The sequence below is a fragment of the Somniosus microcephalus genome, chromosome 11 (genome assembly GCF_052327205.1).
Source record: "Somniosus microcephalus isolate GS21.2 chromosome 11, FLI_Smic_1.0, whole genome shotgun sequence".
In the NCBI taxonomy this organism is placed as follows: domain Eukaryota; kingdom Metazoa; phylum Chordata; class Chondrichthyes; order Squaliformes; family Somniosidae; genus Somniosus; species Somniosus microcephalus.
The window spans coordinates 68202902-68225467 of NC_140997.1; the positions used below are offsets into that span (position 1 = coordinate 68202902).

At 44.9% G+C, this 22566-nt stretch overlaps 1 protein-coding gene across 4 annotated transcripts in view; it reads left to right on the forward strand.

Annotated features, from left to right (window-relative positions):
* Positions 1–22566, forward strand: part of vps35l (VPS35 endosomal protein sorting factor like) — a 147124-nt gene that overhangs the window by 121168 nt on the left and 3390 nt on the right. For 3 of the 4 annotated variants that reach the window (XM_086000833.1, XM_086000834.1, XM_086000835.1), the window contains one exon: positions 18288–18434. In XM_086000833.1, the coding sequence (XP_085856959.1) occupies positions 18288–18434 (147 nt within the window). Of the gene's footprint in view, positions 1–18287; positions 18435–22566 lie in introns of those variants that run through there. The other variant, XM_086000836.1, reaches the window with a different exon arrangement.

The following is a 22566-nucleotide window of genomic DNA, read 5'->3' on the forward strand; positions in this document are numbered from 1 at the left end:
AGTGTCTGAAATAGGTGCAGCCATTTAAATGAGATGGAAATCAGGGTCATTTGATGTCAATCCTGCCTGCGCAACTTTCCTACATTTCTGTCGCTCGCAGGCAAGGAGCGACACCCGCCTGTGAAAACAACATGCAGGATTTCTGGTTGTAGCATTCCTGCAGCATTTTCGTAGAGTTTACAGGTACCAGATGCAGAGGAGGCTGAGGAAAGACCCCGGCAGGGATCTGCGGAAGCTGCGAGAGCAATTTGTGAAACTCATCTCAGAAACTTTTTCCTGAGCCATTCATAGTATTATCAGCCCCGCCCCCCCCACCCCCCTCCCCAGACCAATATCTTTATCAAACCCAGCATGATTTACAAACCCCTACTGTTCCCCCTCAAATACCTTGTTTTATCTCCCATTTCTATAGAGGAGGAGAGTTCACCTGGTGCCCTGACCAACACTTATCCCTCAACAATCTGTTTTTGGTCATTTTATTTCTTGCCACTACAGGCCTTCCAGTTGATGTATACAATACTCAACTAGCTATTCTAATGCTTCTAAATAGAGACCCTGTTTTAGGAACATTCTCATGGCTGGCATGTCCACAAGAAGCACTTGGGATAAAGGAGGCTTTCCATTTTGTTCAGCCTAGCTCCCTGAGGAACCTGCTTTAGGCTGTGGCACTTCAATGTAGGTTCAGCCTGGCTTTACCTGTATACTGGAACCTGCAGTCCCCTCGGGCAAGGGCTGGAAGCCTCCATGTTACTGTGCCTTGTGATCTATGTGGGAGCAATCCACATTGTAGTAATGGCATTGCCAAAGCCCCTATCGATAGTTTTCTGCATTTGAGCCAATCTGATTTGGTAACATGTCCGAGGGAGAAGTAACACTGCTGTCTAAAGCTTTTATGGCTCAGCCTGAGTATTCAGAAGGCATGCAAAGACTCGCACAATGGACTGTGCCGTTAGGACAGTGCTGTAGATGTTCCTGGAGCTGCGCCTCGCTCTAACACAACTGCAATCTTTAGCATTCTTGCAGTAGCAACCGACACGGCGTGAGAGTTGGACTCCTCCACCCTATCTGCCATGTGTTGGAAGCTGGAAGGCACTTTCTTGACTCCAACATTCTATGTGCTTAGTAAGCATTCTTCTTTTAAAAGCTGGGCTCTGGAGATCAGGATCCCTAGCCTTATCTAGCTGTGGAAAAATGCAACCTCATCCTCTGGCAAGGGGCCTCCTGTTCCTTCCACTTCCACCTGCTCCTAATCACCTCTGCCCAGTGCATCACTCGTGAACTGCATTCAAGCTTATTATCTAAATCTCCCTGCAGCAATGTACCTGAGTTGAGACTCGTAAGTGTAAGACACAGTTCCAGGGGGGGTGTCTAGGGACCCCTTCTGTGAAGGTTCTTCATGGACCATGCCTGAAAAAAAAAAAGGCAATAGTTAGGACAGAGAACTGTGTTGGACTTCAAACACAGCTTCCACATGGACAAGCAATGCTGTGACCCAATGTGAGATGGTGAGCACTGGCAAGTACATGAGGTCAGGCATATGGAGCATGCACAAGCACTTATGGGAAGGATGTCGGCAGGATAACTTTTGCCTGCTTGTGTTGAAGGAAGGGGTATGGCGCAAGGGACAGGGTGGATGTTGCACAGATGAAATTAACTAATGAGCAGATGGAGAATCGCTCAAGAACTAAAGCGGGGCAAGGGGCTGCAACATGTCGCAGCTGCTAATTGCATATCATAAGAGGTGTTCATGTACCTACATACTTTTCCCCTGTTGGATCATTGAACTTCTTGCGGCACTGCAGTCAAGTCCTTTGTATTGTGTCACTTGCGATAATGCGCTGTGCCATCTGCTGCCATGCCCGTCTAGCTGTTGCTTTGGGCACCTTATATTTGTGGTGTGGAAAAAGGATGCCACTCCTGCGATTTATTTCCTGCAGCAATGCTTTATCCTCAAAGGTGGGAGCCCTACTTGCAGATGATGTTGCAGACATTGGGGAACTAGGCACAAGACTGCTGCAGTAATAAAAATTGTTACACAAGCTGGAACTAAACAATTCCTGAACCAAAAAGACAACTGTATTTCAAAGGACTGTCGGGGCAATCTAAAGTTTTCACAGCAAGGAGTAAATACCTGAAATAACAACAGAAAATGCTGGAAAAATTCAGCAGGCCAGGCAACATCCATGGAGAGAGAAATAGAGTTAACGTTTCAGGTTGAAACCCTTCGTCAGGATGAAAAAACACAGGAAATGAAACAGATTAAAAGGCCAGTTTGGGGGCTGGGAAATGGGGATGAAAGAACAAAAGAGAAGTGAAGAGACATTAAGAGGTATTCAAAATGAGACGAGATGGTGATAGGACTAGTAAAGAGATAAAAGACGGCTCTAGATGAGGTGTGAAATGCGCTGGCAGAATGAGAGACAGCTGCCATGTGGGAGAGAAAAAAAGGGGGAAGGGCACAAAACAAAGGTGTGGATAAAAAATGTAATAGGGGCCGAGGTTATGATCTGAAATTGTTGAACTCAGTATTGAGTCCGGAAGGCTGTAAAGTGCCTAATCGGAAGATGAGGTGCTGTTCCTCGAGCTTACGCTGGGTTTCCGTGGAACAATGCAAGAGCCCGAGTACGGTGAGGTCTGAGTGGGAATGGGGCGGTGAATTAAAATGACAGGCGACTGGAAGCTCGGGATCACCCTTATGGACTGAACGGAGGTGTTCCGCAAAGCGGTCACCCAATCTGCGTTTGGTCTCCCCAATGTAGAGGGGACCACATCGTGAGCAGCGAAGATAGTATACTAGATTGCAAGAAGTACAAGTAAATCACTGTTTCACCTGGAAGGGCTGTTTGGGGCCCTGGACAGTGGAAAGGGGGGAGGTATAGGGGCAGGTGTTGCATCTCTTGCGCTTGCACGGGAAGGTGCCGGGGGAAGGGGTGATAGAGGAGTGGACTAGGGTGTCTCGGAGGGAGCGGTCCCTACGGAATGCTGAAAGGGGAGGGGAAGATGCGTTTGGTGGTGGGATCACGTTGGAGGTGGCGGAAATGGCGGAGGATGATGCGTTGAATGTGGAGGCTGGCGGGGTGAAAGGTGAGGACAAGGGGAACCCTATCGTGGTTCCGGGAGGGAGGGGCAGGGGTGAGGGCAGAAGTGCGGGAGATAGAATGGACACGGTCGAGGGCCGTGTCAACCACGGTGGAGGGGAATCCTCGGTTGAGGAAAAAGGAAGATATGTCGGAAGCACTAGTGTGGAAGGTGGCATCGTTGGAGCAGATGTGGCAGAGACGGAGAAACTGGGAGAATGGAATAGAGTCCTTACAGGAGGCGGGGTGGGAGGAAGTGTAGTCCAGGTAGCTGTGGGCTTGTAGTGAATGTTGGTCAATAACCTATCCCCAGAGATGGAGACGGAGAAGTCGAGGAAGGGAAGAGTCAGAGATGGACTATGTGAAGGTGAGGGAAGGGTGGAAATTGGAGGCAAAGTGAATGAAATTGTCTAGTTCAGGGCGAGAGCAGGAAACGGCAGCGAGAGCAGGAAACGGCACCGATAGTCATCAATCTACTGGAAAAAGAGGTGAGGGAGGGGACCCGAGTAGGACTGGAACAAAGAGTGTTCCACATATCCCACGAAAAGGCAGGCATAGCTAGGACCCATGCGGGTACCCATGGCAACACCTTTGATTTGGAAGAAATGAGTGGAGTCAAAGGAGAAGTTGTTCAATGTGAGAACAAGTTCAGCCAGGCGGAGGAGGGTGGTGGTGGATGGGGACTGGTTGGGCCTCTGTTCAAGGAAGAAGCGGTGTGCCCTCGGGCCATCCTGGTGGGGGGATGGAGGTGTAGAGGGATTGTACGTCCATGGTGAAAAGGAGGCGGTTGGGGCCAGGAAACTGGAAACTGTTAAAGTGGCGGAGGGCGTCAGGAAAGATGTAGGTGGGAAGAGACTGGACAAGGGGAGAAAAAATAGAGTCGAGATAGGAAGAGATAAGTTCTGTGGGGCAAGTATAGGCTGAAATGATGGGTCTACCAGGGCAGTCCTGTTTGTGGATCTTGGGAAGGAGGTAGAAGCGGGGTTGGGGAACTGAGGTTGGTGGCCGCGGGGAGAAGATCTCCAGAGGAGATGAGGTCAGTGACAGTCTTGGAAACGGTGGTTTGATGTTCGGTAGTGGGGTCATGGTCCAGGTGGAGGTAGAAAGAGGTGTCTGAGAGCTGGCGTTCAGCTTCCGCTAGGTAGAGGTTGGTTCGCCAAACAACAACAGCACCACCCTTGACAGCAGGTTTCATGACAATGTCGGGGTTGGATCTGAGCGAATGGCGTGCTGCAAGTTCAGAGAGAGGTAGGTTGGAGTGAGTGAGGGGAGCAGAGAAATGGAGATTGGCAATGTCACGACGGCAGTTAGCAATGAAAAGATCTAGACGGGGTAAGAGGCCAGGGGGAGGGGTCCAGGTAGAACGAAAATTCTGAAAGCGGGAGAAAGGGTCAGCCGTGCAGGGGGGAAAGACTCCTGGCCAGAGAAGTGGGCTCGGAGACGAAGGCGGCGGAAAAAGAGCTCAACATCGTACCGAGCTCGAAATTAATTGAGATGGGGGCGTAAGGGGATGAAGCTCAGGCCTTTGCTGAGGACTGTTCGTTCGGAGTCAGAGAGGGGAAGGTCAGAGGGGATAGTGAAAACGCGGCAGGGGGTGAGATTGGGAGAAGGGGGGTCAGAGGAAAGTGAAGGGGAAGAAAGTTCCGGAGGGGCGTTGGTGTTCAAGAGTTGATGAAGCTTATGATCCTTGACATCGGAAAGGAAGAAAAAAAGTTTTTTGTTGAAGCGTCGGATTAGTCAAAGGATGAAATGGAACTGTGGACCCGGACAGCTTTGAGATAGAGTGCGTCAGTGCTGCTGAAGAGAGAGGTCGAGAGTGTTCATGTGGCGCCGCATGGCGTTGAGCATGGGTCTCAAGATGCGGCGAGAGCAGTAGTTCGAGGAACGATGAATATCTTGGAGATATTTGTAATCCTGGGTGGATCAGAAACACGAAGGGTGGAAGTTTAGTTGGAATCCACGTGGAATAAGTCGGAACCAGAGACAGTTGCTGAGGAAAGAGATGTGGCTGTGAAACCGAGTCTTGGCAGATACCTGATCAAACACGAGAAGGGAAACTGAAAGCAATGAAGCTGAACAAGGTTGAAGAGCCAAATGGAGATCCCGTCGGAGAGAAGAGCAGAACTTCAAGGTGGGTATTCCTAGAAGAGGTGTGGCAGTGAATACCTGATGCAGTTTAACATTCTAAGGGCTTTAGATGGAACCAAAAACTCCCATTCCTACTGGGAGAGGAGAGAAGCTGTGTAACACTGGCGGCACACTATGTTACAGCTTGCCATGAGCAGAGGGACAACCAGTAAACTAAGAAAAGAATATATATAAACAATGCGAATGTATATTTATACACTCAGGGATATACCTGTTTATACACTGTATGAATAGAACTGCGTTTATGTGCTCAACCATAAATGTATTTTGATGCTTTGGCAACATAAGATGTAACTTATCATGCCAATAAAGCGATTTGAATTGTGAATTGTGTATTCATACACATACACTAACAGACATCTTTAAGCTAACAGTTTATAGAAACCAATTTAAATGTGGCATTTTTGCCTTGGCTAATTTTTTATATAGAAAGAGAAAAACAGGAATTTCTTTATGTATTAAAACGGGATAAATCCTGCATTTGAGTTGAAATTCTGAAGGGAGCCTTTCTACGAATTTTTCATCAATTTTAAAGCTCAGATCCAGCCTCTGGCTGATGGCTTTGATTTGAACTCTGATTTTTTTTTCCCTTTTATAAAGGGGTGGGTTTTCCCTCTTTTTCCAGGGGTCTGTACCTTGCCTGTTATACATGGTCTTTGATATAACTTAAGTTTTTTTTTATTAGTTTATGGGATGTGGGCGTCGCTGGCATCCATAATTGTCCATCCCTAATTGCCCTCGAGAAGGTGGTGGTGAGCTGCCGCCTTGAACTGCTGCAGTCCATGTGGAGAAGGTACTCCCACAATGCTACTAGGGAGGGAGTTCCAGGATATTGACCCAGCGATGATGAAGGATCGGCGCTATATTTCCAAGTCATTTTGGTGTGTGACTTGGAGAGGAGCTTGGAGGTGGTAGTGCTCCCATGCGCCTGCTGCTCTTGTCCTTCGAGGTGGAAGAGGTCATGGGTTTGGGAGGTGTTGCCGAAGGAGCCTTGGCGAGTTGCTGCAGTGCATCTTGTAGATGGTACACACTGCAGCCACGGTATGCTGGTGGTGGAGGGAGTGAATGTTTAAGGTGGTGGATGCGGTGTCAATCAAGCGGGCTGTTTTGTCCTGGATGGTGTCGAGCTTCTTGAGTGTTGTTCAAATGGTTCCGATTCAAGATGGCGACTGAGGCGGTCCGGAGCTAAGCACTCTCCTGCTTCGGACGGCCTGCTCCCAATGCCGGAGCGATGTGTTCGGCGAGTCGGGCGGAGGCAGCGCAGCAGCGGGAAGCGGCAGCAGCAGCCACGAAGACCCGCTTCGGCACATCGCCCGACAGCTCCTCGTCGTGAATTTCTGTTTCGGACTAGGAGGAGGGGAGCTGGGCATGGCGGTTGGAGGCCGGACGTGAGCGTGAGAGGCAGGCCCCGGGCCGTTGCAAATTTGAACCGCCGACAGTGCGGGAAGCTCGCAGTTCGAGGGGAAGGAGGGAGAGCCGGGCATGGAGACCTGAGGCCAGACGGTGAGCGTGAGAAGAAGGACACCATATTGTGGAGCCAGCAACAGGGAGGAGGAGTCCGTGGAGACGGAGCGGCTGATGGACATCGCGTTCCCACTGCCATTGGACACAATTGAATTGACTTTTACTGAACATGGCGCTGTAGAATAGCGACGTGTCTCTGTGAGCTCCCACAGCCTATTGTGGAAGTGATCGGGGAGTAAAAACATTCCATTGTAATAATACATATGGCAAATAAAATTGATTTTGATTTGTTGGAGCGGCACTCATCCAGGCAAGTGGAGAGTATTCCATCACACTCCTTACTTGGGCCTTGTAGATGGTGGAAAGGCTTTAGGAAGTCAGGAGGTAAGACACTCGCTGCAGAATACCTAGCCTCTGACCAGCTCTTGTTGCCACAGTATTTGTGGCTGGTCCAGTTTCTGGTCAATGGTGACCCCCAGGATGTTGATGGTGGGGTATTCAGTGATGGTAATGCTGTTGAATGTCATGGGGCGGTGGTTAGACTCTCGCTTGTTGGAGATAGTCATTGCCTTGCACTTGTGTGGCGCAAATGTTACCTGCCACTTATCAGCCCAAGCCTGAACGTCATCCAGATCTTGTTGCATGCGGGCATGGACTGCTTCATTATCTAAGGAGTTGAGAATGGTGCTGGACACTCTGCAGTCATCAGCGAACATCCCCATTTCTGACCTTATGTTGGAGGGAAGGTCATTGATGAAGCAGCTGAAGGTGGTTGGGCCTAGGACACTTCCTTGAGGAACCCCTGCAGCGATGTCCTGGGGCTGTGATGATTGACCTTCAACCACCACAACAATCTTCCTTTGTGCTAGGCCAGTGGAGAGCTTTCCCCCTGATTCCCATTGACTTCAATTTTACTAGGGCTCCTTGATGCCACACTCAGTCAAATGTTGCCTTGATGTCAAGGGCAGTCACTCTCGCCTCACCTCTGGAATTCAGCTCCTTTGCCCATGTTTGGACCAAGGTTGTAATGAGATCGGAAGCCAAACTGGGCATCAGTAAGCAGGTTATTGGTGAGTAAGTGCTGCTTGATGGCACTGTTGATGACACTTTCCATCATTTTGCTGATGATTGAGAGTAGACTGATGGGGCGGTAATTGGCCGGATTGGATTTGTCCTGCTTTTTGTGGATAGGACATACCTGGGCAGTTTTCCACATTGTTGGTTAGATGCCAGTGTTGTAGCTGTACTGGAACAGCTTGGCTAGAGGCGCAGCTAGTTCTGGAGCACAAGTCTTCACAATAGCCAATATGTTGTTGGGGCCCATAGCCTTTGCTGTATCCAGTGCGCTCAGCCGTTTCTTGATATCATATGGAGTGAATCGAATTGGCTGAAGACTGGCTTCTGTGATGGTGGGGACCTCGGGAAGAGGCCGAGATCGAGCATCCACTCGGCACTTCTGGCTGAAGATGGTTGCAAACACTTCAGCCGTGTCTTTTTCACTCACGTGCTGGGATCCACCATCATTGAGGAGGTTTAATGGTCCACCACCATTCATGACTGGATGTGGCAGGACTACAGAGCTTTGATCACCGGTAGGTGCTGTTACACACTCTGGAATTTCCCTGTGTCGAGGAAGAGAATATCAAATGGGGGCGATTATTATCAGATTGCTATTGTAATATTGGCAGATGTCTGAAATTAGGCTATCCTTCAGCAGTAGAGACCCAGCATCTAGTATGGGAGGAAAACTAAGGAAGTGTGCTCTTCACTGGTCAATAAATATCATTGTCATAAAAAGCTAAAGGATAATGTAGGTTTCCTATTCTATCATTCTCTAGGTATGTATGTACAGGAACAGTTAATCATACTATCTAACTTTATCATGTGGTTTTATAGGAAAAAGCCATTCAGCAAGATCAGAGCTTTGTATAGAACTACTTGCAATGCTCCAAAAAAAAAAAAAGAATTGTTACATGTCTTGGTGCTTGTCTTTTTTTCTAAAAATTGTCTTTTAAAATGTACCCTGTGTACAATATATTAATGCGTCAATGCATGTCAGTTATACTGAGCTCTTTAGAAATGGAATGGCGTTTCATACTGTAAGTAATTGACTAATGTTTCTGTTAATGTCAAATCTTTATAGGAGCTATGGAGATTGATAGTACTATCATTAATGGGGTATTATGGAAACCAGAGGAACCTTAAAGGACAGCTGTGGCTTAAAATTGAATGATATCCCCTTAATGGTGTAAATAAAACTGAACAAGACCTCTGAAGTAAAGCCAAAATCTATTTTGCTTATGCTACATTAGCTATCACACTTCTGATTTATCCCTTAGTACATAAGAACATAAGAAATAGGCCACTTGGCCCCTCGAGCCTGCTTCACCATTCAATAAGATCATGGCTGATCTTGGGTTCAAAGCCACTTCCCTGCCCGCTCCCCATAACCCTTCGCTCCCTTATCTTGCAAAAATCTGTCTATCTCCACCTTAAATGTATTTAATGACCCAGCCTCCATGGCTCTGAGGCAGATAGTTACACAGATTTACGACCCTCAGAAGAAATTCCTCCTCATCTCAGTTCTAAAAGGGCGACCCTTTATTCTGAAACTATGCCCCTGAGTTCTAGATTTCCCCACAAGAGGAAACGTCCTCTCTGCATCTACCTTGTCGAGCCCCCTCAATATCTTCTGTGTTTCAATAAGATCACCTCTCATTCTTCTAAATTCCAATGAGTATAGGCTCAACCTTTCTTCATAAGTCAACCCCCTCATCTCTGGAATTAACCTAGTGAATTGTCTTTGAACTGCCTCCAATGCAAGTATATCCTTCCTTAAATAAGGAGACCAAAACTGTACGCAGTACTCGAGGTGTGGTCTCACCAATACCCTGTACAGATGTAGCAGGACTTCCCTGCTTTTATGCTCCAACCCCCTTGCAATAAAGGCCAACATTCCATTTACCTTTTTGATTACTTGCTGTACCTGCATGCTAACTTTTTGTGTTTCGTGCACAAGGACCCCCAGGTCCCTTTTGAACCTGGGGGTCCTTTGTAAAATCTCTCCATTTAAATAATAATTTGCTTTTTTATTTTTCCTGCCAAAGTGGATAACCTTGCACTTTCCCACATTATACTCCATCTGCCAAATGTTTGCCCACTCACTTAACTTGTCTTAACCCTTTGTAGATTCTTTGAGTCCTCTGCACAACTTGCTTTCCCACCTATCTTTGTATCATCTGCAAACTTCGCTACATTACACTCGGTCCCTTCATCCAAGTCATTAATGTAGATTGTAAATAGTTGAGGCCCCAGCATCCCTGTGGCACCCCACTAGTTACTGTTTGCCAACCGGAAAATGACCCATTTATCCCGACTCTCTGCTTTCTGTTAGTCAGCCAATTTTCTATCCATGCTGCTATATTACCCCCAACTCCGTGAGCTCTTATCTTATGCAGTACATTTATGTGCCACCTTATTGAATGCTTTCTGGAAATCCAAATACACCACATCCACTGGCTCACCTTTATCTACCCTGCTCGTTACATCCTCAAAGAACTCCAGCAAATTTGTTAAACATGATTTCCCTTTCATAAAACCATGCTGACTCTGCTTGACTGCATTATGATTTTCCAAATGCCCTGCTACTGCTTCCTTAATGAAGGACTCCAGCATTTTCCCAACGACAGATGTTGGGCTAACTGGTCTATAGTTTCCTGCTTTCTGTCTCCCTCCTTTCTTAAATAGGGCTGTTACATTTGCAGTTTTCCAATCTGCTGGGGCCTCTCCAGAGTCCAGGGAATTTTGGTATATAGCAATCAATGCATCCACTATCCCAGTAGCCACTTCTTTTAAGACCCTGGGATGCAGGCCATCTGGTCCAGGGGACTTGTTGTCTTTTAGTCCCATTATTTTACCGAGTACTATTTCCTTAGTGATAGTGATTGTCTTTAGTTCCCCCCCCTCCCTGTGGCCCTTTGATTATCCATTATTGGGATGTTGTTAGTGTCTTCTACCGTGAAGACAGACACAAAATATTTGTTCAGAGTCTCTGCCATTTCCCCATTCCCCATTATTAATTCCCCATTCTCATCCTCTAAGGGACCAACGTTTACTTTAGCTGCTCTCTTCCTTTTTATATACCTGTAGAAGTTCTTACTATCTGTTTTAATATTTCTTGCCAGTTTACTCTCATAATTCATCTCTCTCTTCATCCTTTGCTGGTTTTTAAAAATTTTCCAAACCTCTGGCCTCCCACCAGTCTTGGTAACATTGTATGCCTTCGTTTTCAATTTGATACCATCCTTTACTTCCTTAGTTAGCCACGGATAGTGCTCCCTTTTCTTACCATGTCATTTCCCCCCCCCACTCCCTCGAGCATCTCGCCTTGTTCCAACCCCTTTGCCTCTACTTAAATAACTTCTTTGTCTTCCGCTTCCCCAAGCCTCATCCCAAATTTTCACTGAAGAAATCCTCCTTCCTTAGTTCCCACAGCATCTTTCTGCGCTCCTCATGCTTGGTGACTTCAATCTATATCTCGATTTCCCCTTACCCTTTCTCCCCGAAATCATTGTTGTCCTGTCCTCCCTAAACCTCTCCGTTTATATAAGCAAAGATAATCCCCAGCTTCTTTTCTCCACCACCAATTGTCTCCTTAACTCCCTGTTCCTCTCCCCCCCCCCCCCCCCCCTCACCTCCAACAATTGTGAGCAGTTCATCAATTACTTTATCACCAAGGCCATCCATTCAGTTGCCTTTTCAGCTTACTCCCCCTTCCCCTTGGCCACCAAGCTAACCCCCCAACCCTCCCCCCAACCCTAGCTTCTCTATCTAACCCCAGGTACTCTGAGCTTCTCTCATCTATGAGACCCACCTCCTGCTGCTTTGTACTAATTTCCATTCCTGGCCCACACGCTAGCTGACACTCTCATCAGATACTATCTCTCTTTTCAAAACAACTGTTGTCATCGCCCACCAAATAAAAACAAAACACCCTTGGCCCCTCTGTCCTTGTAAACTACCGCCCTATCTCCAACTTTCCTTTCCTCTTCAAAGCCCTTGAAGGTGGTGGTGTCTCCCAAATCTATGCCCATCTTTCCTGCAACTCCTATGTTTGAATCTCTCCAGTCAAGTTTCTATCCCTGCAGCAGCCAAATGACCCTAACAAAAGTCACAAATGACATGTTCTGTGACCATGGTGTATTCTCCTCGACTTCTCTGGACGTTTTGATATGATTGATAACACCTCTCAGTTGTCTAGCTTTGTGGGACTGCCCTTGCTTGATTTCACTCACCGACCCGATTATAGGGAGGGTGTCTCCAGCAGTGGTTTCTCTTCCCAACTCTGCGGAATTCCCCCATGATCTTACCTTGGCCGCCTCCTTTTCCTCATCTACATGGTGCCCCTTGATGACATCATCCACTGACATGAGGTCAGATTCCATATGTATGCTGATAACACCCAGCTCTACCTCACCACCTATCTCGACCCTTCCGCTGTCTCTGTTTTCAGGCTGCTTGTCTGACATCTAGTCTTGGATAAGCTGCAATTTCTTCCAGCTACGCATTGGAATTATGAAGCCCATTGTCTTCAGCCCCCTGCCAAAACTCTGTACCCTTGCCATGGATTCCATCCCTCCACGATCACTGAACCAGAATGTTCACAACTTTGGCATCCTATCTGACTCCGAGCTGACCCTCCGACCCCATATCCACTTCATCATAAAGACCACCTCAATAGCATTGCTCGCCTTCACCCTGTCTCAGTCCACCTGCTACTGAAACCTTCATCCATGCTTTTATCACCTCCAGAGTTAATGATTCCAATGCTCCCATAGAGCTTGTCCAAAACTCTGCTGTCCACATCTTATCCTGCACCAAGTCCCGCTTACCCATTACCCCTGTCCTCGTTGACCAACATTGGCTACTAGTCCCCCAACAATTTAAGATTATAATCGTGCTTTACAATGTCTTGCCCCTTCCTACCTCTAACGTCCACCAGCAACACGCCATGCCCCCACCCCCCAGGTTTTCAGTTCCTCTGACTCTGGCCTCTTGTGTATCCCCACTCCCTTCCCTCCACCATTGGCAGCCGTGCCTGCAAATGTTTAGGCCCCATACTCTAGAGTTCCCTCCCTGAACGCCTCTGCCTCTCTACTTCCCTCTTCTCCTTTAAGACCCTCCTTAAATCCCACCTTTTTGATAAAGCTTTTGGTCACCCCACCTAATATATCCTTCTATCAGCATCACTTTTTTGATTATACCTCTGTGATAGACTTTGGGATGTTTTACTATGTTAAAGGTGCTAGATAAATGTAAGTAGTTGTTGTCATCCCCAGTCAGCTACTGGAGCTACTCATCCCTCCAGTGATGGTTTATTTTCATTCAGCAGACTGTTCTACCAATTTGACAAAAATTAATTTGACAAATTTATTAAAGTTAATGTTGAGCTAATAGAGTACAATTTCTGTGACCTTTTTCCTTCAGCCTTGAATTGTTGTTTCAAAAAAACAGCTTGGTATTGATGAATAAAGAAAAGTGAGAGCATAATAACTTGCCAGAACTACAGTTGTGTTACACCACCAAAAGCAATATAAATATCTTGGAGGGGTAGGATATTCCAAGAATATTATTCATTTGACAACGTTCTATAATTTTTCTTGCCAATTTTTCTCTGCTCCCCATCTCTCCTGAAAGCTCTGACTCATTGCGAGTTCCATGTATGCCAGTGCCTCTGGTTATCTTGCCTAAGTATGTATTATTCCTGTGCAGGCCTTCATAGTGAATATCAGTAGGCTAACTTGACTGTGCATCATAGTCAAGCCTAATCCGGTCGTCAAATTTAGAGCAGAAGTTGCTAGATAGCAACCACAAGTAGTAGCCCTAATCCAAGGATGTCCAAACTGGGACTCTGAGCCCTGACAATCCAACCCTTGAAGCCCAGAGAACTGTCCTTTTAATACATACAATTTTTACTCACTTGTTTCTCCCATTTTAATCTTGTGGCTTTAGAGATTTGGGAAAGGTTATTTCTGGTGCTGTTGCCTCGATGATGGATAAATCCTAAATCAAGACAAGATCTGTAGTATCAGCAGCTTGAAATATGTGCAAATTAATGGGAACATGGATTTAAAATTCATATGTGCTCCTGAGGCTCCACAGTGTGTACCTATGTGGCCCACAAAGACTAAAAGCTTGGATTCCCCTCTCCAACTCGGGCACTGAGGCTAATTGTAGTCCTGTCCTGGCTGAATTTAATAAACTCAGTATAGCCCATGGATCTTGAATCAGTACCATCTTGCCATAGATTCAATTAAAAAGTATTACAGGAAAAAACCTTATCAGAGATTATATTTTTTTTAAATTTATTCTCAAGATGTGGGCGTCACTGGAAAGGCCAGATTTTATTGCCCATCTTTAGTTGTTCTTGAACAGGTGGTGGTGAGCTGCTGCCTTAAACTGCTGTGGTGAACACATGTGGTGAATGTTCTCCCACGGTGCTGTTAGGTAGGGAGTTCCAGGATTTCGACGATAAAGGAATGGCAATATATGCCCAAGTCTGGATTGTGCATGACTTAGAGGGAGAACTGGAGGTGATGATGTTCGCATGCACCTACTGCCCTTGTCTCTATAGATGGTGAAGATTGCAGGTTTGGGAGGTGCTGTTGAAGAAGCCTTGATGAGTTGCTGCAGTGCATCCTACAGGTAGTACGCACTGTAGGCACGGTGCGCAGTGGAGGGAGTTGGTGCTCGAGGTGGTGGATGGGCTGCCGGTGAAGTGGACTGCTTTGTCCTGGATGGTGTCGAGCTTCTTTAGTGTTGTTGCAGCTGCACTCCTCCAGGCAACTGGAGAGTATTACTCCTGACTTGTGCCTTGTAGGTGGTGGAGCGGCTTGGGGAGTCGGGAGGTGAGGCACTCGCTGCAAAATACTCAGCCTCTGACCTGCTCTAGCAGCCACGGCATTTATGTAGCTGGTCCAGTTGAGTTTTGGTCAATGGAAACCACCAGGATGTTGATGGACGATTTGACGATGGTGTCGCTATTTAATGTCATGGGGAGGTGGTTGGAGATGGTTATTGCCTGGCACTTAAGTATCCTGGATTGGAAGATCGATTTCCTGGGCACTACTGCTAGCAACCCAGGAGAAAATCCACAGTTTGTGCGAGACCTGCTGCCGCGAAAGCTGAAACAACACCCACTTCCTGCCCCCACCATTATACCTGGAACCTGCCTCCCTGGCGCTCGGCTCCATATGCAGCTGTGTCTTGGGCTCCCATCTATTCCCTGCCTGCCATTTTAAGAAACAGCCTGCCATTTCCTGGTAGCTAGTCCTGCCCCACCACTGTAGCTTCGTCAGAGGTGCGGTCCAGCCTTAGTTCAGCTAAGTTATCACAGTGGACCGAGCGGGACCAGCTAGACATGAGGAAATTCTTTTTCAACTATGTTCAAAAGTGCAGCCTGCAATTTCTAGAATTGGTAAGTGAAATTGCTAAGAAAAGTCATTGGGCTCATTATCCTCTACTGTATGGAAGGTCTGCTGTTCGTGAAATGTGTACTGCTCATTCTGCTTTATAAAGACTAATGAACAGCCTAGAGTACCAAGCAGATTTTTTTCTTTACTCCATTACCCTCTCCCTCCTAAAAAGTTGAAAAAAGTACAACATACTTCACAACAGCATTATAAAAAATGAGTTTGTACGGTCAAATGAATTGAATTGCAGATATCTGGATATAGGGTTACTAACCCTCCCAGATTGTCCAGGAGTTTCCTGGAATGGAAGATTAATCTCCCGGGCACTGCTGTAGCAACCCAGGACAAAAGTAGAGTTCACACCTGTGGTTTGTGCATATATACTTCCTTCACCTGCTTGCAGGTGGTCTTCTGGTTCTCAGAAGTTCTCACATGACCGGTACTGAACAACAAGGGACCCCACCGCTCTAAGGTATATCCAATGGCATACCTTGTGGGCAAACATCATGTGATCAAATCTCCAGGAATGCCTGCAACTGGAGATGGCAACCCTAAGATCAGATGTCTGGATTATTGTCCCAGTACCACTTGGAAGCGGACAAAATATCTTGAAATGCTAATATCTTGATTATAAAGTTGCTAAATGATTTATCACAAGCACTTTCTGCAATCCCATTAGGACAGGGTGCTAGAAGAAGGTTGCTTGCTTCTGATCAGAAAAATCAATTAAATTACCTAGTCTGACTGGTTTGTTTGCTTAACCTTTTTATGAAGTAATTCCAAACAACCAGTGTGGTGTTGAACTGTTGATACTTTGCCTAGACTGCTTGCTTCTGTAAATACCTTTATTTGCTATTAAACGTTTATTAATAGTTTAGCCTATTATGAAGTGTTTGGTGTGGCTGATATTACCCATCTTCTGAAGTGACATGAGATATGGTGGAATCCTATGTACTATCCAGTAGCAGGCTTACAGTAAAAAAGGGTTGTTTGGTCTGTGGCACGTTCTATCTCGTGGAAGTGCACTGAGCACCGCAGCATATTTACCAATTCTACATCAATTTTACTTCGAAGAAGATCCCCAATTTTCTTTCAATTTGGGGGGTTCTTATTTAAGAACATAAGAAGGAGCAGGAGTAGGCCATTTGGCCCTTCGTGCCTGCTCTGCCATTCAATAAGATCGTGGCTGATCTTCTACCTCAACTCCACATCCTTGCACTATTCCCATATCCCTTGGTTTTCCTTAGTTTCCTAGAAGTAAAGGGAATTAAGGGTTACGGGGAGCGGGCAGGAAATTGGACGTGAGTCTAGGTTCGGAATGGTCATGGCCCTGTGGGTAGTGGAGTGGGCCCAGGGGCCGTGTAGCCTGGTTCTGCTCCTACTGTGTTCTAATTCTGTTAGATTTCAGGAGATGGTTTTATTCCTGTTCCTGGCTGGGGTGGAGATCGCCTTTACAGAAGGTAAGTACTGTAGAAAATATAGGGACAGAGTGATCTCTTGGAAGAATTTCAATCACCTAGATGGGTCGGAGAGGAATTTCCCAGATTTTTTTCTCCCGAATTGGCCATTGGGTCTTTTATCTGGTTTTTCGCCTCTCCCGGGAGATCACATGGGTTCGGGTGGATGGAGAGTGATAGAAGATTTGAGGTTAGGATCAGATCAGCCATGATCTTATTGAATGGTGGAGCAGGCTCGAGGGGCCGATTGGCCTACTCCTGCTCCTATTTCTTATGTTCTTATCCAGAAATCTATCGATCTCTGTCTTGAATATACTCAACGACTGAGCATCCACAGCCCTCTGGGGTAGAGAATTCCAAAGAATTCTTTGAGTAAAGACATTTTTCTTCATCTCAGTCCTGAATGGCTGACCCCTTATTCTGAGACTGTGATCCCCCTAGTTCTAGACTTCCCAGCCAGGGGAAACATCCTCCCAGCAATCTACCCTGTAAAGCCCCCTTAAGAATTTTATATATTTCAATGAGATCACCTCATTCTTCTAAACTCTAGGGTATATAGGCCTAGTCTACTCAATCCCCCCATCCCAGGAATCAGTCTGGTGAACCTTTGTTGCATTCCCTCAAGGAAATATATCCTTCCTTGGGTAAGGAAACCAAAACTGTACACAGTACTCCAAGTGTGGTCTCACCAAGGCCCTATATAATTGGAGTAAGACGTCTCTACTCTTACACTCCAATCCCTTTTGTAATAAAGGCTAACATACCATTTGCTTTCTTAATTGCTTGCTGTACCTGCATGTTAACTTTGTGATTTGTGTACAAGGACACCCAGGTCCCTCTGATTACCAACATTTCCCAACCTCTCACCATTTAAAAAATATTCTGTTTTCTATTTTTCCTCCCAAAGTGGATAACTTCACATTTCTCCACATTATATTCCATGTGCCATGTTCTTGCCCACTCTCTTAACCTGTCTATATCTCTTTGCAGCCTCTTTGCGTCCTCTTCACAACTTAGTTTCCCACCTAGCTTTGTATCGCCTGCAAACCTGGATACATTACACTCGGTCCCCTCATCCAAGTCATTAATATAGATTGTAAATAGCTGAGGCCCAAGCACTGATCCTTGTGGTACCCCACTAGTTACAGCCTGCCAACCCGAAAATGACCTGTTTATTCCTACTCTGTTTTCTGTTCGTAAACCAATCCTCAATCCATGCTAATATATCACCCCCAATCCCAGGAGCCCTAATTTTGTGTAATAACCTCTTGTGTGGCACCTTATCGAATGCTTTTTGAAAATTCAAATACACAGCATCCGCTGGTTTCCCCTTGTCTACCCTGATTTCCTTTTCATTATTTGTGTACTTTTAAAGCATGATTCCAGATTGATGCATAGCCTAAAAATAGTTTATTTTAAGCATATTTGATCATAAAATAAGTTTGCTCAAGCATCTGTTTACCAGTAAATTTCAGTTAATTTCATCTGCTGCCTGTACTAGAGTGATTGTTGTTTTTAAAAAGCTAAATGCCATTCTTAAACTGTTACTGATTTGATGTCTGGACACAGCATAAACAATATACAGAGGATCCCTACATATGTCCGGTATAAAGATTATTAGTTTTCACTATATATTATGAAATGCTCAATATCCCTCTTCTATTCTACAGACTTTGAAGCGACAGAGTGCCTTGGGCTTGTCCTTGTTTAACAGTATCGTTAGCCATGGAGACCTGCAGAACAATAAACTTAATCAGCTAACGATAAATTTGTGGAACCTTGCCCAAAAACATGGGTTTGTTGACACCAAAATCATGGTAAGGACGGAACACTAGAGCTATGATACATCACTGTTGTAATTTCACAACATGCTTGCTTCATGTTGCAGCAGTGGGTTAGAGTCAGAACATTTTTCCAATTGCCATTTTACTTTTGTTGACTTATTAAAGAGTCTCTGTTGATGGATTAAGTGTGGCAGCAATTGGCAACTGTAGGGAAAAAATAGGGGCACATTAGTAGTTTTGGGGGGGAATGCATGAAGTTTTGGTTTTGGATTTTAACAGATATTAATGGAATTATTTTTTGGACTATTTGAAATGGCTCATTGGTTCCATTTTTAAATTGGTTAATAAACCACCTCTTGTTCTGTATAATTTAGTGAATCCCGTTCCTCTTTACAATGGGGTGAACAGATTTTTATTTTTTATCTGTTAATATCTTACTTGAGTGATTTAAAATGATTGCTTTTTATGGGCTTTTCTTTGGCAAAGGTATTTAATTTGAAGTTAAATAAAAGGATATCCAATGTGACTCAATTAACTTATGTTTGAAAATCAATATCCCTAATTAGTTTAGCAGCAGAGAGTAAATAACAAAAGTAGATGTTGTATTTGTGAAGGAATATGCAACAATATGTCCTGAAACCAACAAGGGGGCAGGCCATATTCGATTTAATGGGTAATGAGCCAGATTTAGTTAACAGCCTAACCGTGCGTGAACATAATAGCGATCACAATATGACCGAGTTCAACATTGTGTTTGAAAGGGAGAAATGCGAAACAGCTACGAAGATTCTAGATTTCAATGGGATGAGACTTCAATGGGATGAGACAGAGACTGTCCACAGTAAACTGGGTAAATCTGTTATAACAGAAAATGTTGGAAACACTCGGCAGGTCAGGCAGCATCCGTGGAGAGAGCAAAACAGAGTTAATGTTTCAGGTCTGAGACCCTTTGTCAGAACTGGAAAAAGGTAGAGATGTAACAGATTTTTAAGCAAGTGCAGGGGCAGGGAAAGAGAGGAGAGGAGGAAAGAACAAAAGGGAAGGTCTGTGATGGGATGGAAGGCAGGAGAGATTAAAAGACAAAAGGGATGATGGTGCAAGGCAAAAGGAGATGGTAATGGGACAAGTTAAGAAACAAAAGATGAGTAGATGAGGCGTAAATTTGTGTGGGCAAATCTGTTAATGGAAATATCGACAGAAGATCAGTGGGAGTTAACGTGATACAGAACCAGTTTATACCCCTTTACTTTACTTGCCAAAAAAAGTCATGGACAACTAAAGAGGTAAAGGAGAACATAAAACTAAAAGAAAAAGTATACAAAAATGCAAAAAAATAGCATGGATCCTGGCGAATGGGAGAGATACAAAGAACAACTAAAGGTGACAAAACCGATAGGAAGAGCTACAAAGAGGGAATATGAAAAGAAACTTGCAAGGGATATCAAAATCAACACATTTTTCACAATTATATTAGGAAAAAGAGGGTGGTCAGGAACAATGTGGGCCCCTTGAAAACTCATAACGGTGATATTGTAAATGAAAATAAGGAAATGTACATATTGAATAATTACTTTGCCTCAGTATTTACATTAGAGAAAGAGGATAGCATGCTGAAAATCCAAAGGAAACTAATATTGAATCAAGGACAGAAACTCCCCAAAACTAACGTAAGCAATATAACAGTAATGAAGAAAATAATGGCACTAAAGAGTGACAAATCCCCAGGACCAGATGGTTTCCATCCCAGGATTTTAAAGGAAGTAGGTGAGAACATTGCAGATACCCTAACTATAATCTTCCAAAGTTCTCTCAATTCAGGAACCGTTCCTTTAGATTGGAAAATTGTGCATGGCACTCCGTTATTTAAGAAAGGCAAGAGAGGGAAACCAGGGAATTATAGACCAGTTAGCCTAACCTCTGTTGGTGGGAAATTGCTAGTCTATAATTAAGGATAGAGTGACTGAACACCTTGAAAATTTTCAGCTGATCAGAGAGAGCCAGTGTGGATTTGTAAAGGGCAGGTCATGCCTGGGAAGACTGAAGCCATTGTTTTCGATCCCGCCACAAACTCCGTTCCCTAGCCACTGACTTCATCCTTCTCCCTAACATCTGTCTGAGGCTGAACCACACTGTTCGCAACCCTGAAATGAGCTTCCGACCACATCCGCAGCATAACTAAGACCGCCTATTTCCACCTCTGTAACATTGCCCGTCTCCACCCTTGCCTCAGCTCATTCGCTTTTGAAACCTTCATCCATGCCTTTGTTACCTCTAGACTTGACTATTCCAACGCAATCCTAGTTGGCCTCCCATGTTCTACCCTATGTAAACTTGGGCCATCCAAAACTCGGTCGCCCGTGTCCTAACCCGCACTAAGACCCGTTCACCCATCACCCCTGTGCTCCCTGACCTACATTGGCACCCAGTTAAGCAATGCCTCGATTTCAAAATTCTCATCCTTGTTGTCAAATCCCTCCATGGCTTCGCCCCTCCTAATCTCTCTAATCTCCTCCAGCCCCGCAACCCCCCCCCCCCCCCCCCCGAGATATCTGCCCTCCTCTAATTCTGCCCTCCTTGAGCATCCCTGATTATAATCGCTTAACCGTTGGTGTCCTGCCTTCTGTTACCTAGGTCCTAAGCTCTGGAATTCCCCCTCTAAACCTCTCTTTCCTCCTTTAAGATGCTCCTTAAAACCTACCTCTTTAACCAAGCTTTTGGTCACCTGCCCTAATTTCTCGTCATTTTTTTGTCTTATAATATTCCTGTGAAGCACCTTGGGACGTTTTACTACATTAAAGGCGCTATATAAATACAAGTTGTTATTTATATCGACTTCCAGAAGGCATTCGATAAAAGTCCCTCATAAGAGACTGTCAGTTAAAATTGAAGCTCATGGCAAATTATTGACCTGTTTAGGAAATTGGCTTAGCAACAGGAGACAAGGGAGTAGGGATAATGGGCAGATATTCTAATTTTCAGGATGTGACTAGTGGTGTCCCACAGGGATCTGTGTTGGGACCTCAACTATTCACTGTATTTATTAACGACTTAGTTGATGGGATAAAGAGCCACATATTCAAGTTTGCCGATTACACAAAGATAGGTGGCATTGTAAGCAGTGTAGATGGAAGCATAAAATTACAAAGATATATTAATAGATTAAGCGAATGGGCAAAACTGTGGCAAATGGATTCCAATGTAGGCAAGTGTGAGGTCATCCACTTTGGACCTGAAAAGGATAGATCAGAGCACTTTCTAAATGGTGAAAAGCTAGAAACAGTGGAGGTCCAAAGAGACTTAGGGGTCCATGTACATAGATTGTTAAAATGTCATGGACAAGTACAGAAAATAATCAAAAAGGCTAATGGAATGTTGGCCTTTATATGTAGAGGACTAGAATACAAGGGGGTAAAAGTTATGCTACCGCTATACAAAGACCTGGTTAGACCACACCTGGAGTACTGTGAGCAGTTCTGGCAACCGCACCTTAGGATAGATATATTGCCATTGGAGGGAGTGTGGTGTAGATTTACCAGAATGATACCTGGACTCCAAGGGTAAAATTAAGAGGCGAGATTACACAAATTATGGTTGTATTCCCTGGAATTTAGACGGTTAAGGGGTGATTTGATCAAAGTTTTCAAGATATTAAGGGGAACTGATAGGGCAGATAGAGAGAAATTATTTCCGCTGGTTGTTGTCTCTAGGACTAGGGGACATAGCCTAAAAGTTAGAGCCAGGCCTTTCAGGATTGAAGTTAGGAAACACTTCCAAACTACTGCCACCCTTAGTGTGTAGAACTCTTCCACAAACGGCAGTTGATGCTAGGTCAATTATTAATTTTAAATCTGAGATTGATCAGATTTTTGTTAACCAAAGGTATTAAAGGATATGAGGCAAAAGCGGGTATATGGAGTTGGTTTACAGATCAGCCATGATCTCATTGAATGGTGCAATAGGCTCAAGGGGCTGAATGGCCTACTGCTGTTGCTATGTTCCTATGAATAAATGTTGTAGACTATTAATAGGGAAATAAAGAGAAATCTGGCTGAGATTAAAATAGCAATATTCTAATTTATCATTTTATTTAACATTTTATCAAGTTGCTTTATTTTATTGGACAGAGCTTATTTATCATCATACATATTCTGTTTAGAATTATAAT